The 14,910-nt window shown below is 37.3% G+C and overlaps 1 protein-coding gene across 1 annotated transcript in view; it reads left to right on the top strand.

The window, feature by feature from the left end:
* Window positions 1-3,950: 3,950 nt before the first annotated feature.
* The window catches only part of ZSWIM6 (zinc finger, SWIM-type containing 6), a 67,711-nt gene continuing 56,751 nt past the window's right edge, over window positions 3,951-14,910 (top strand). Inside the window, exons 1-2 of the mRNA XM_012664509.1 lie at window positions 3,951-4,050; window positions 5,024-5,380. Coding sequence (XP_012519963.1) covers window positions 3,951-4,050; window positions 5,024-5,380 — 457 coding nt within the window. The remainder of the gene's footprint in view (window positions 4,051-5,023; window positions 5,381-14,910) is intronic.

Raw genomic sequence — 14,910 nt, 5'->3', positions numbered from 1 at the left:
TAATGCCACATCAAAGACAATTTAGAGAAAGGGAGTTATTTCTTCTGTGTCTTGGCAGTGCATTATAATAGCAGTTCTTCAGCTTTCTGGTCTCTTAATAATGGAGGAGCCCATAGTGCTTTTGCTTATGAGGATTATATGCAAATACATTGATTGATATTTACTATGTATGAAATTAAAACTGAGAAGAAATTAAAATGTTTATTAAATAACAGTAATAAATTAATGCTATCATAAATAACATAGCTTTATGAACAAGTGTGGTCCCCAAAAACAAAAAAATATGTTAGTGAAAAGAGTGACATTATTTTACATCTTTGCAAATTTCCTTTAACGTCTATCTTAATAGAAGAGAGCTGGCTTTTCCTATCTGTCTCCGTGTTCGGTTTGTTACAACATCACACATCATGTAGCCTGTGGAAAACTAACTGTACACTCATGAAAGAGATTTTAAAGAGTCAATAATGTCCAGATAGAATTATGAAACAAAATTTTATCTTGTAGACTCTCTGAAAGGGACTTGGGGACCTGGGGGGTTGGGGTCCCAGGCCCACACTTTGAGAATCATTGTATTATAACATTTTAGAACTATATATGGTTACTGGAAAAAAAAAAAAAAACCACACCTCTCTTCTAATACTTTCTAGTGTCTATGTGTGTGGAAATAACATTCTTTCACAAAATTAACTATCTGTGAGTTGGCACAATAGGCAAATGGGGAAAGATGGGTGGGTTAAGCAAAGGTGTAAATGACTCTGAAGTTTTTTGTTTTTGCCATCAAATAGCTATTCTTCTAGTGTCGCCCTACTCACCTCAAACTTTCTCAGCGATCCCTCTTATTTTCCACACTACTTGGTGAGTTAGAACTCTTCCCTTCAAGATTCCAGTAGCTTAGAAAAAGAAAGCGTTATGGATGGAAGGGAATGTGTTCGACACCCCTCCCTGTTTCTCCAGCTGAGAAGGGAAGGAAAGGGAAATAAAATTTAATGAGCACTTTTACTAGGTGCCAGGTGCTTTACATATGTTATTTCATTTTCATTCCCAAAACGACCCTAGGAGGTATTTCTAGCCACATTTTGCACACAAATGAAGTAAGACTCAGAGAGGTTAAATATTTAACACGTGCAAGGCCCACAGCATTTAAGTGGCAGAACCTGATCTGAACCAAAGTGTATTCCCAAGGACTGTATGATGCTATGCCTTGGTTTGTGTTTCTCAGTCTTCAGTTCTGCAGATTGAGAATGTGGATACTAACATTTTATTGGGTTCTTCTGACAGCATGATGATAAAACAGTTTGCCCTGTGAAGTTTGCTCTTGTGGGGTTAACTTTCACAGATTATATTTTGCCAAGTGAAATAAATATGTATTTTTAAGAAAAGGTTTTATAATTTCTTCAGCTTTCCTTCTGCAGTTAATCATGTATGTTTTACCAGTGAGTGCGGGATTGTCCCTTTGCGTGTGCACAGTTCTGTTACATAGGACTGCTGACTATCCCAGAGGAAGAGTCTGCATTCGCAGTCCTAAAACAGCTGGTCAGCATAGTTTGTCGGAACTCCAGAAAGGCAAAATCCCTTCTCAGGCACGTTGTTTTGTTTTGAAACAAAACCTAAGAGATACGACATGTTGGGGTGTAGGGCAGGTGGTGGTTGGGGTGGGAGGTGATGTCTTACAACCTTCTTGGGATTGTTGCAGGAAGAATGGTCTCCTTGCTTTTCCTGTAGGTGCTTTGGTATGATTTAGGACCCACAGAGAGTGAGCTGGTGGAATTTCAAAGGAGGTTTCTCAAGTTGGAGGGTTCACAATACACCACTATACAATCCTGAAGTAAGGCCTGGTGGAATTCCTATGTAGTGACTCAGTATTGCTTAGTATTAGAAAGCAGTATACCAGCTCCCTATTATGTGTGTTTGTAATTTTCCTGTGTTTAAGGTAAAGTCGCTCACCTGTAGCATTCTCACCTAAAAGTAAGGGAAACCGCTTTCCCCCCAAACAGATAGGCCTCCGAGCATTAAATAGCTGCCACAAAGCTAGTCAACTGGAGATGCAGCTGACCTGAGGGCAAATTATTTTCTATAAAAAAGGCTAACAGTATAGGGTAGGAGTCATCTTGATAGCTGGTAGTGGAAAAAAGTAACAGAAAGAGCCTACTTTAAACATACTGCCACCTACAGTTGTCTGTTATAGGGCCTCCTTCCCCACTCACATGGTAACCCCGTAAATGATCAGCCGATTAGGGTAGCGGGGTAGAATTTACAATGTTAAGAAGTATTTCTGTCAAAAATGGTTGGAATTTGTAAAGGAGTGTGGGTACTTGAAAGATAATCTAGAGTTACTTGGAAAATGAACATTCATGAAACACCTTAATCTTTGCTGATACCAGATTAATGAAGTGTTATTCTAGAAGACATACATGTGTTTATTTGTGCCATCCCATATCTCTTGGAATAAGTTGTTTTGGAGGTCCCAGTATTTTATACTTTGCTTTTTAAAAACTTTACAAGAATAATAAATGTTCAGTAGCAAAATTGGAGAATATGTGAAATTTTCTCCCAGCATAATTGTATGACATCAGGATTCAATATACTTTACTTTTTTCTGACTTGTACCATGTGACTGTATATATTACTTACATGAATAAAGAGGTCATTTTTGAAAAACTATTTAAAGACTTCATGAGTTTTCACAAGGGCTTCTGCTTTGATAGTTAAATCAGTCTCTTTCGAAGCACCTATTATGTTATCTCCTTTTGACTCTTTAAATACCAACTAGTGTAACTCTTTTGGATCCTCAGTTGTCTTGGCTTTGCCTGTGATTTGAAGAATCCTCCAATGTCACTTTTGTGGAGAGACAAATACAGACGTTGACTTGGTGGGCAAGGAGAGCTATCATAGTGTTAAGAGGGAAGAAATCGATTTAAATAGTTTATGATAACTATTTTCCTATTGTGATACTGGTTTCCCTGTGTAAGCATATATGTGACAGGTGGAAAACAGCGTTTGCCTTGAACTAAATGTACAGAATGTACTTGGGAACTTTCTGGACTCTTTCTCATGATCCATTGATATTTCTTTGTCTTAATCTGTGCTTGTCCCATGATTTTTAATTGTTGTAACTTTATAGTGCCCATATTAGGCAAGACTGCTCTTATTCTTCATTTTTGAGATTTGCTGGGATGTTTACTTTTTCACGTGACTTTTTCTTCATGGGAAAATAGACGTTGAAACATTTTAAGAATATATTTACTATGTATTCTTTCTTTAATTGTGTTTTTTCAGAAAAAGTTCTTGATTAAAAGAGATAAAGGAGACTAGAATATCCATTCTGAAACAGGGATAGTATTTGTGGAAGAAAACCAAAGGTTATCCTATGACAGTTCTCAACATTTCTTATCATAAAGCAATAATAGTAACTTGTTTTTAGGGAATGCTCTTTTTTAATTGATTCATTTGATAAAAATTATTACAACACTTTTCTAATTCCACTAAATGTTGCTGACTAATGAATTACATTACTCTGAAAGATTTCTTGTGAGTAGTGTTTCTTCCGACTCTCTGGCCTGGGTAGCTCTGTGGGGGGAAGACAGTAAGTGGGGTTTGGATGTCCTATGTGTGAATTCTTGGCGTTGTCTGTCACTCTCAACTTTCATCTCTGCAGGTCCGTGTGTACCACCTCTCCCAGAGTTCCCCACATGTAAAGATCCTTGTCTTTGAGAATGAAGGGGAACTGGGAGAAACAATGGCCAGCTCTATGAATTTTGCTAAAGCAGGGTAAGAAGTGGAAGGCTGAGAGCGAGCCAAGGGCTTCTTCTTCTTCGTGGCATTTGAGTTTCTAGCAGGCAACTGAAATCTTGGTAAATCTGAGTCCTGGAGGTTGGATCCCCTTCCCATAGCTTCAGGCTTATTATACTTGGCCACTGAATGTGGCTTTCAGAGAGAGAGGGTGGAACCGAATGGATGCACCTCCTCCCCCAACAATTCAGGATAACCTTCCCGTGCATTTAGGGAAAAGGGAAGTGGAGGATTTGTCCTCTGGCCAAGCAGGACTGACTGGTGGGCAGTGGTGGTGGGAGGCAGTTTTCAGTTGTGAAACTTACAGTTTTCAGCTGTAAGATGTAGCTAGTGCTGTCCAAGGGTGAATGGCTGCCCAGGTGGGGTGAGTGTTTCGTCTCTGGGCCATTACAAGCAGCAGCCAAATGGCCATTGGTCATGGAGCTTGTAGAGGATTCCTGTATGGGTCTAAGTTTAAGATATGAGGCCTCTAAGGCCCTTTCCCCCTTGGTGATTTTGTATCGTGTGTGTGTGGGTCTATGTGTATGTAACAGCCTTACGTTTGTACCAGTTTTCCTTTCTGTGGGATATGGAAGGAAATAATCACTATGACTTACTTAAACTACAGTGTGTATGAAAATTTGCTGGACTCTACAGTTCTTCCCGCAATTGCTGCTCATAGAAATTCTTCTATCAGGGCATATGTTATATGTGCTATAGACAGGATTATGAAATTTAAAAATTTCTCTCATCAAAGTTTGTGAAAGGGATCCCCTCAGAGTTGCAATGTTGTTGGAGCCAGCTGGTGACCCCCTGGAATAGAGGTGGAGGAAAGGGAGAGGGCTTTTGTGAGAAGAAAGCTTGAGCTGGCTGAGTCTACTTAAAAAAATAAAAACAAGAAAACCAGTGATCCTGCTGATCTGGCAGATTTTTGTCTTATGTACCAAAAGAGATTCAGAGTAGAGTAATGATGGCTTCTTAGTGCTGTGATCTAACAACTTCCTGTAGGTATGATGGTGGTATACTGCAATACATGTTTTCATATGGTTGCATAAAATACTTTAGCATGTCTTTTGAATACCATTTGTTTTTACCTGTAAGGGGGGAGGGAGGGGGTGGCCTGAATGTTTTTACTTGAAAATAAAAGCTGTCATATGTTTTTTCTTGCTGCTGTCAAGTCCCACACATTTCAAAGAATTGGAGCATTTCATAGCATCTGAATGCAGAAGCTAAACACTCCCTTTCTTTCACATAGGTTTCCACTTGAGCGGCACAGTGACAGAACCTGCAATACAATCGGAGCCAGAAACTGTTTGCAACGTGGCCATCAGCTTTGATCGTTGCAAGATTACCTCAGTGACCTGCAGCTGTGGAAACAAGGACATATTTTATTGTGCCCACGTTGTGGCATTGTCTTTATACCGCATCCGCAAGCCAGATCAGGTCAAACTGCATCTTCCCATTTCAGAGACTCTCTTTCAAATGAATAGAGACCAACTACAAAAGTTTGTACAGTATTTGATCACAGTGCACCACACAGAAGTTTTGCCAACTGCTCAAAAATTAGCAGATGAAATTCTTTCCCAAAATTCAGAAATCAACCAAGTTCATGGTGAGTATAGACATTGACTCTATAAATTTCTTCTCTGAATCCTTTTTCATTTATAAATTCAATTCTTCTGCATACAAATGAATTAAATGTGAAATAGGTCATCAGCATTGCTCGTAGGTAGTTGAAAGAGATTTTAAAATTTAGTTTTGTATACTAAAACATTTCTTTTGAAGTGTACCATGTTAGGTGGCAAGCCTTTTTTGCTCAGAAAAATCACTCATGTTAAAGCTTGGCTCTTATACTTCCTTTACAGTTACTAACATTTCATTGAACGCTAGATGTTAGTTACGTGAAACACTTGAGGAGGTGTCAGTCTTTTTGGAAATATGTCCATGGTGGTTTGCTTGGTTTGTTTCTTTTTTGCATCACAATTTACTTGTAAACAGGTGATTAAGTCATTTAATTCACCCTTGTCAGTAAACTGGTGCATATTCAGAATTTTTCCATTTTCTTTCAAAATTTATTTTCCAGGAAGGTTTCTGATAGGCTGCCTCATGTTAAGAAAATAAATTATTTTTAGAAAAATAATACAACTTATTTAGAGAGAGTTTCAGGTATAATATTTTATATAAGAAATCACAAAAAAGATTTCCTTTAAAATTTTAATGCACTAAACACGTTATCTCATTTATTTGTAAATACATTTATCAAGTGTTTATACATGGAAAATATGTCACCTCACAAGAATATATGTACAACTTTTTAGAAATATACCCACCACTTATTTCATATAGTATATTAATCTAGGATAAATAATGTTGCCAAAATATAGGTTGTTGGTGCTTTTAAAACATTTGGACATAATTTTTATTTTTCGGACATAATTTTTTAAATATATAAAAATATGTTGAAGAAAGTAATGCAGTCTTGACTGTGCAGCTCAGGGACCTAACATCATTACATTTCTTTAGTTATATTGATTTGGGATATAGGACAAGTCATTCAACCCTATTCTTTTAAGTTTTCTTCAAAGTCATTAGCTGATACAGCATATAAATATGTTTGAAGAAAGCAGTTTGAGATCAATTTTTAATAGCCACATTTCAAAAAGTAAAAAGAAACAAATAAAAGTAATTTTGGTAGTATGTTTTCTTTAACTCAGTATATCCAAAATGTTGATTTAACACGTTCATATTAATAGATCTCGCAAATTTATAAATTTTTATTCAACAAAAATGTTGATATATTTAACTTTTTCTTCATATTAAGTCTGAACTCCAGTGTCAGTTTCACACGTTCCAGCTGATCTCAAATCACACTGTAGCCACACTGCGAGTGCTCACTAGCCGCACGTGGCTAGTGGCTACCACATGGGACAGCACAGCACGGGCATAGTCAGCGTGTGAGGATACCACTGTTTATTTGTCCATTCCGTTGTCGATGGGCCTTTTCTTGAGTAGAGCTGCTGTGAACATTCTTTTACAAATCTCCTGGTGCTTTGAGATACTTTTAAGATGGTTTTTATGTCAGAGGAAAATCCATGTAGTTATATTTCTTCTAGTGCTCCCCATATCAGGCTTAGCTTTATTAAAGTAGCTATCACAAGATATATAAAGCATTTGACTTGGTAGAGTCTGCCAGTGTTAAATAACAGGAGTGTAAACAATTCTGCCACAGAAGTACCTTCAAGCCACCAAAAGCGCATGTATTCAAGGGCTTTTCAAGTAGGCTTCTGCTCTGTCATATCATGTCTCGAATCTTGCTGCCTTGTGAAGATTCAGCCCAGCTAACAGTCATCCCAGAGATTTCTCAGGAGCCTATTTGTGGCTTATGAAATTGTTCAGTGGAGGCAGAAGAATAGGATATACCATTTCTTCAAACCTTTATGCATTGAATTTTTTTCCTTCCCCGCCCGCCGCCCCCAGGTCATGTAATCCGTTAGGGTCACTTTGTTCTATGAATTTTAGTTTAACCAAAGGTCTATATCAATAATCAGTTGCTTATTCTGCATTTGTCTTGCTTGTTTTGAAAGATAGCAGCCCCAAAAGTTCCTTATTAAAAGATTTTAAAATCTAGCTCTATGTTGAAATGTGGGACTAATGAAATGATGTACACTAAAGTTGTATGTGAAAATGTGTTCATATGACATTTCTTTTATAGTTTCTAAAATTAAAAGATATCTAAGGGACTATCAAGGACAGAATACAAATTAGCTTTAGACTCAGTGTGATTTTCAAATAGCTCGCGTATGAGAGCAGCTTCACGAGAGCAGTGAACTTGAGCAGTTTATCCCACCAGCTTTCTCGTCACTTAATTTATCATCAGATTTGCTCCCAGCCTGGAAATGGGCCAATTACATGAGCTGCCTTCCTGCCTTCAGTTCTAGTTTGACAAGTGGTAAAAAAGAAGAGGTAGGAAGCAGGCCATGACCTTAAGTGATGAAATGGGAAATCTGCTCCCTGGTGGGTTTTATTTTAACTGTTAGATTAATGACTTAGTAGGGGGTGGGATTAAAAATGTTTTGCAATTGTTTGACTACATGGTCCCACCTGCCTCCAAACTCTGTACATAAGGCATTCTCTCTTTTTACATCCGTTTCTGATGCAGTACTTTCTTATATGGTTTTGTGGGTATAATTTTTTCATTAAGAAAAATGTCTGAATATAAATATTGGGAAGATTTAATTTTTCTCTAAGGAAGCGCAGCACTTTCACCTTGCTAGATAAATGGGGTTAAGATACGATTTAGAATTGATTAGTTGGTATCATAAGGTGAGGTTTAGCGTATCCAAATCCTTTTTGGAAGCAAGGTATAGTATAATTTCTAAGTGAATACAAAATATGTTGATAACAGCAGGTTTTTCTCCTTTTCCTTGTGAACTTATCCTAATGCTTCTTAAAATTCTGTTTGGTTGCTTTTCCTTATTATCTTGAAATATTTTATTTTTTAAAGAATTTTGACCTGAGGAATTGAAAGCTTTTTCAGGTCTCTTGCATGCACATTGTCACTCAGAATTTCTTTGTAAGCTGGATATTGCAAATGTATAATTGCAATAGTGTGTAGATGAAGAAACTAGGCAGAATGGGTTAGTGTCTTAGTGTCTTAGTCACAGAGTCACTGAAAGTCGTTGGAATATAGACTTAGTCATCATAATAGTTCAGTTCTTGTCAGTAGACCTTTTACATTTCTATGTGTTTTCATAAAATTTTCCACATAATTTTAATTAGATTATAAAATTAACCACTGCATGCTAAAAGTGGTTGTCAGATAGTTCATGTTAATGGCCCACCAAGGAGATTGCCAGTTGTAGCTCTGTATTTTTTAAGCAAAATTGTTTGCTCTTAGTTTTATATTCTCATAAAAGCTTCCATATTCTTACAAAAAGAAGCTGGTATCTTTGCTGAGTACTTACCTAGAGATTTATTGATTTCTAAGTACTAACCCCACTCTCTTAGTTAATCAACTTGACCTTTTCTTGTCATTTATGCTTCCTGTTAAAGGAGATGTATTGTAGATTGGTAAATTGTGGTGTAGGGACTGAACATTGAACTTTAAATCTGGAGTTTGGAAGGCCAGTGTTGTCTCTACTGCGTTTTACCTCCATGACTTTGGATGGGACTTACTTTTTCTCATATTTAAAATACTCATAATCTTCTCTCACAGTGTTTGGAGAATTTTATTGATAAGATGTATACATGTGTAATAAAAAAAGATAAAGGAGCTTACCTCATGTGGAGTATCTACAAGTACTCACAGTTAAGAAGAGAGCAGAAACCAGTTGAGGAATGGGTAATATTAGAGTTGGAGGTCAGCTTGCTTTCCCCTGACATTCTGGCACTTAGTTCCTCCTCTTCTATTTTCTCTCTTGTCCTTATTCTTTTTACTGATCTGATCTCCCTAGGGCAGACTATAAGAAAGAAGGACAGACTGAGGGGAAACTATGGCATTGGCCCCAAGCTGGAACAGAGGAAAGGGGTGAAGTGGGGGATCATTTCAGTGATCCTTTCACTCCCAGGGCCTGAGCCAATCTCCAAAGTAGGCTGGACTCATCCCTCACTTCCCTGTCATGTGCTCAGAGATTCCATGTCAGTCAGCCAAATGCAGAGGGGATTTATTCACATGTCGGATGAGGGTTAACATATGACATGTAAGATCTCTTCTACTTCTGAGTCTGTGTCCTTGCTGGTGATGTATCTATGGAAACATAGGAGGCACCTAGGAGCCATTCTGCACCGTACTGTACCTCCTTGCAGTTTCACCCAGGTGTGCATGTATGTGGTGTTCTTCCATTTCCATTTGTTTGAGTATGGTTCTTACAAAACCAAGACCAGGAATTCCATTCATGCTTACCTGTCCTGCTTAACTTAGCCTCTGAATGCCTTTGTATTACAGCCACCTTATGTCATATCAGTCTGTTCAGGCTCTCCTAGATATTTGCAAATAAACAGGCAAATCTACTCAGCAGTCCCATCTTCATTGCATAGCTCTTAATTTTCATTTGATTGTAGGCTGCATCAGGGCTGAAACTATGGCCTGTGTATCTTGATAGCCTCCCTAAGCACAATACTTACGACATAATAAGCACTCATATTTGTTAAACAAAAAGTAACACTATCATTTTTCATTCTGTTTTGTTCTTAATATAGACTTGGAGGTTTATTCTTTAAGGACATGAACACGTACGTGTTCTATATCTACCAGGAAGTGACAGTTGGAGTCATCTCGTGGATGCCTTCATGTCATATCCCTCTTCCTTTTATTTCCCTATGGATGGTTGTGTTCATTGTAATTGAGCTTGCATTAGCAACCAGTTTTTGCAAGTATCCTAGGGAGATAATTTGGTTATTACAAGCATGTCCTTTCTATCGTAGAACATTCTGGTGCTAACAGTTGGTGAAAAAAAGGTATGATTTCCTGGTGGTCAATATAATTAACAAATATATTCTATAGGAGAGTATTAAAATTGCTTAAACTATACTATCTCAAAGTGCAGTAGTGTGAAACCTAAAGAAAATTTAAAAAATAAGAATGCATGTTGGGAAAATTATAGTACTATAGACGTATATGAAGTGTATAAAAAGGCAAGTCCTCGTTAGTTCTCCACTCCCAGCAGCTCCCTAAGCCGCCAACAGCACCCTTACTTCCCAAGGCAGCCACAGCTGACAGCCTGGTTTATATTCTTTGAGACTTTTTTTTTCATGAACACACATGTACAGACATGTGCACACATAACATGTGAAATTTTAAAATAAAAAACAATTTAAAAACCATTTTCTGCACTTTGCTGTTTTCTCTTCAATATATCATGAATATCTTATTATGTTAGTACGAATCTTTCTATTACTGTTTTAAACCCAGGCACGCCTGTAATCCTAGTGCTTTGGGAGGCTGAGGCCAGAAGTTCTAGACCAGCCTGGGCAACACAGTAAGACTCTGTCTTTGCAAAAAAATTTAAAAAATCAGCCAGGTATGGTGGCTCATGCCTGTAGTCCCAGCTACCAAGAGGCTGAGGCAGGAGGATCGCTTGAGCCCAGGAGTTCAAGGTTACAGTGAGCTTTGATCACACTACTGCACTCCAGCTGGGTGAAAGGGCAAGACCCCCATCTCTAAAAAAATTTTTTAAAAATTAAAAAAAAAAGTGTATTCTGTAGCTGTTTATATTTAACTGTTAACCTACTGAATGACTTTGAGGGAGTTGTTTCCATTTTCCCCTATGATATACAGTGCTGCTGTGACCATTCTTTGTGTGTGTGTTTGTGTGTGAATTTGTGCAAATATTTTTGAATAATAGGTTCTTAGTAGTGGAAATGCCAGAACAAATGGTATGTATAATTTGGGTTTTGTCATTGCTCACAAAATTCCCTCCCAAAGTTATTAGTTTAACCCTTAAGTTATAACCAAACTTGATTTTCCATAATATGATTTAAGTATGTTTTGTGAAAAAATTGAGGACATCTATGATCATGTATATGTGATACTATTTTTCTTCACGTGAAAAGTTTTTACATTTCACTTGGGTGAAAGAAGTATTTTACATCTCTTAATTTGGAAAAATCACAAATCTCTAGCCCATGAGGAATTTGCTAGGGTAATGGAGAGACAGCCAGGTTACTGTTAGCCCAATAACCTTCCTCCTCTCTTCACCTCCAAATCTTGTCTTCCCTCACATGGTTCAGTCACCCCAGCCCTCATAATTTACAAAGGATTACCGCCAGCTGTGTGCAGTTTCCTCGCCCATCCCCGTCTTTTAACCGACCCCTGAGTCTCTCCGTGTTGGCTGGATGAGCTTATTATTCCTGTCTGCCCCACGCATGGGCTTCTCATACCTCCCACTGTGGGACTCTTCAGGGTCTTTAAGAGTTCCAGCGTTGAAGCTCGACAGCCCGTTAGAACACTGGCCCTTTGCCTTCCAGCTTTGTTACCCCGGGGCAAGTAACTGAATCTCCTCAGGACTCAGTTTCCTTAATTGTAAAATGTGGACAGTAAAGAGTGCCTATTTCCGAAGATCAGGATGGTTGAAGTAGTAAATACGAGTTGCCGTTACCACCATCACTGTGATGCAGCAGTTGCTGTGAGTCTTCAAGGGCAGTGGTGAAAAGATGAGGAAAATGACAATTTTTAAGAAGTCTTTTAAAATAATCTGAGCAAACTATTTTTAAAGCCTGCAAACATAGTAGTTGTCTTTTAATAAATCTGAATAGTTGGATTATGGAAAAATAAGACTTTCTGAGAACTTTGTATTTAAATATTTATATTTGTGTAACAAGTAATCATTAATACATTTGTTAGATTAGTGATGGAAAGTGACTTACCTGTTATACACTCTGTGTATACTCTGCATTTTTAAATAAGCATTGGAGAATGTACAAATACTTTGTTGCTTTTTATCCATATAAAATACATCATTATTTCTGTACATGAATAAGTTACACTATTGAATTCCTCAAGTAAATTAAACAATAGTAAGAAATGAGTAATAAAGTCAGAAGAGAGGAAAATAATAGAGGAGGGGCCATAAACCCTGACAGGTCTATTTGAGTTCCTTGAGTTATATGCCGATGACAGTGCTGCTTATTTACTTCCTTGGCATTTAGCTGAAAGAAAGCTGGTTTGTTGGGGGTGCAGAACCTGGGGTATGCCAGGGCTTCCTCTGTCATTAGCCCACACCATAAAGAAAACAGGTTGTTCTCTAACAGCTCTCTGAGAGGACACTATACAGTATCTTGGCAGTAGAATTACATGGACTGACCATAGAGGACAGAAAGTGATGAAGGATCTGGCTGTTTCAGCTACAGCAAGGTTGTAAATTGAAATGAAGGCATTAGTTAGTCACCACCTTGAAACGAGAATTTAATTAAGATTAAAATTCAAAGCATTTCTAAAGTGTGTGTTTATTCAGTGCACATTATTTTTCAGCAGTCTTCTAGTTCTTTTCCTTTTTGCTCTAAAGAAAGACTTTTTTTTTGAGTCTGAATCACTAAAGTTTGCTATCTTGCCTTTTCCCTCTCAGTGCTAATAGTCGATGTCAGGATTTTGCTTTCAGCTTGTAAGACAGGTGTACCAATGCCTTTGTAAGCCACCAAGTTAATGTTTCCTAGCTTTAACAGCAAACACTAAAACTGTAGGAGATGACATTCTTTTGTAGGTCCCGCCCAAAGAGGCTGAATTAATCACCTCTGCAGTGTAGACATCTGCTGCCTGCATCCTGCCTAAATAGACTGAATTTGACAATTTAATTTTAACAAAAAGAGACACTGCTACATAAATATAAATGGTTAAAAGCATTATTTAGACAACAGTTACTGCAGTTAGGTCATGGTTAAGATGAAAATGTTAACTGTGTAAACTAGAGCCTTTCACTCTTTCTTGTTTTGAATTTGTTTTCCAGCAGAGTAAGAGAAGAGAAAGCATTAAGCCCACAGCTTTGGGTAGCTCCATGTAACAGACATAGCATAAGCCAACAGTGAACATGTCTTCATAGCTCAGTTTAAAATTTGCAGAATGATTTGGTGTTATCTAATGCTTAGAAGTGGATGTATCCGTGGCATGAGATAGATATCTCATTCAGTGTATCTTAAATATGCTTCACTTAATACACTGGAGAGGTGTCTGTCTGATACCTCAGGATCGTGAGTATTATTAAGATCCAGAATGTGCCACCATGCTTAACATTCTATCCAAATACCAATTCCCTCTTCCATTTTTTATCCCAGGAAAAGATTCTGATTCAATGGGTCTGAAGCATTGTCTTGGTCTCCATTTTTCACAGTATGCCTCAGGAATTTTTTTTTTTAAGGTCTGGGGTCTTGCTATGTTGCCCAGGCAGGATTCAAACTCCTGGGCTCAAGTGATCCTCCCACCTCAGCCTGTGGAGTGGCTAGTACTATAAGCACATGCCACCATGCCCAGCTCTGGGAATTTTGATATGCTCTTAAGTTTTAGAGCTACTAGGGTAAGGAAGTTTTGATGTTGGGGTAAATCAAAACTAAATCAGAACCAAATCAAGAGTAGACAGGGGAAGCCAAAGATTTACTTAGTGGCTCTTCATGTCCATGAGTTCTCCTTTGCTTTTCTCTTGTGCTATTACATTATCAAGGTAGGAGGGTAAATCAAACTTGTACATCCATGTCTGGGAATGAGGGACAAACTGTTTCACTTTTTTTCAAGAAATAATTTCAGTTTCCCTGAAGGCTTGAAACTTTGAAGAATTAAGCCTCTGTAATAAAATGCCCACAAAGATTAATTATACAGTTGTAAATATTATAGCATTTATAGTTATAAATATAAATAAGGGTAAAAAACATGATAGGCTTTGAAACATTTTAATGGACCATTTAATTTACTTACATACAGATTCTGGTTCCTGCCCAACTTGGGGAATATCTAATAGCAAACATATAAATCCATGAATTATGTTTCTTTCTGCATTGCCTTCCAAAAGCTAAATGCTGAGAGGTTTGCCTTTGATTTTAGACAGTCATTAACAAGTACAAATAAATTTTGCAAATCTTACATTTTATATAAGGCTTAGGCAACACTGCATGCAATCAAGACCTTCAGATTTAAATAGTTAAATCTAAGCATTAAAGTTAAATACATGACTTTTCACTTTGGTGGGTATTATTGTTGTTGTAGGCATTTAATTTAGTGGTCTGTAATGTATAGTGTATATGTCTTATTCCTAGAATGTTGAGTTGTATACAGAGTAAATTTATGTTTTATTTATCCACTAGTTGTCTTTGCTTGCATTCTTAATATTAAGTTAGGAAGTTTTCTATATTACATGAGCAGATTTCTTTTTTTTTTTTACTCTGTTAATTTTTTATTTCTACATTATAGAATTTTGGAGTTGAGGAAATGGTGACCTAAGGAGCTTAAGTGATTTGCTAAAGGATGCATAGTTTTTCCAAATAGTGTCTAGAACTGAGTTTCTAATTCAGGATTAGGAGCTCTGTACATCCTCTCAACTAGTGTGTAAACTTTGAGACATTTTCTTCTCCAGTGCCTTCCTCCTTTCTCTAATACTCTCAAAAAGTAAGTTCATCCTAATACTAGCTTACCAAAAAATAAAAATAAAAACCAAAATCTTA

Source organism: Propithecus coquereli, unplaced genomic scaffold, assembly GCF_000956105.1.
Source record: "Propithecus coquereli isolate 6110/MARCELLA unplaced genomic scaffold, Pcoq_1.0 Scaffold9, whole genome shotgun sequence".
Taxonomy (NCBI): Eukaryota; Metazoa; Chordata; class Mammalia; order Primates; family Indriidae; genus Propithecus; species Propithecus coquereli.
This window is presented reverse-complemented; position numbering and strand designations above follow the sequence as displayed.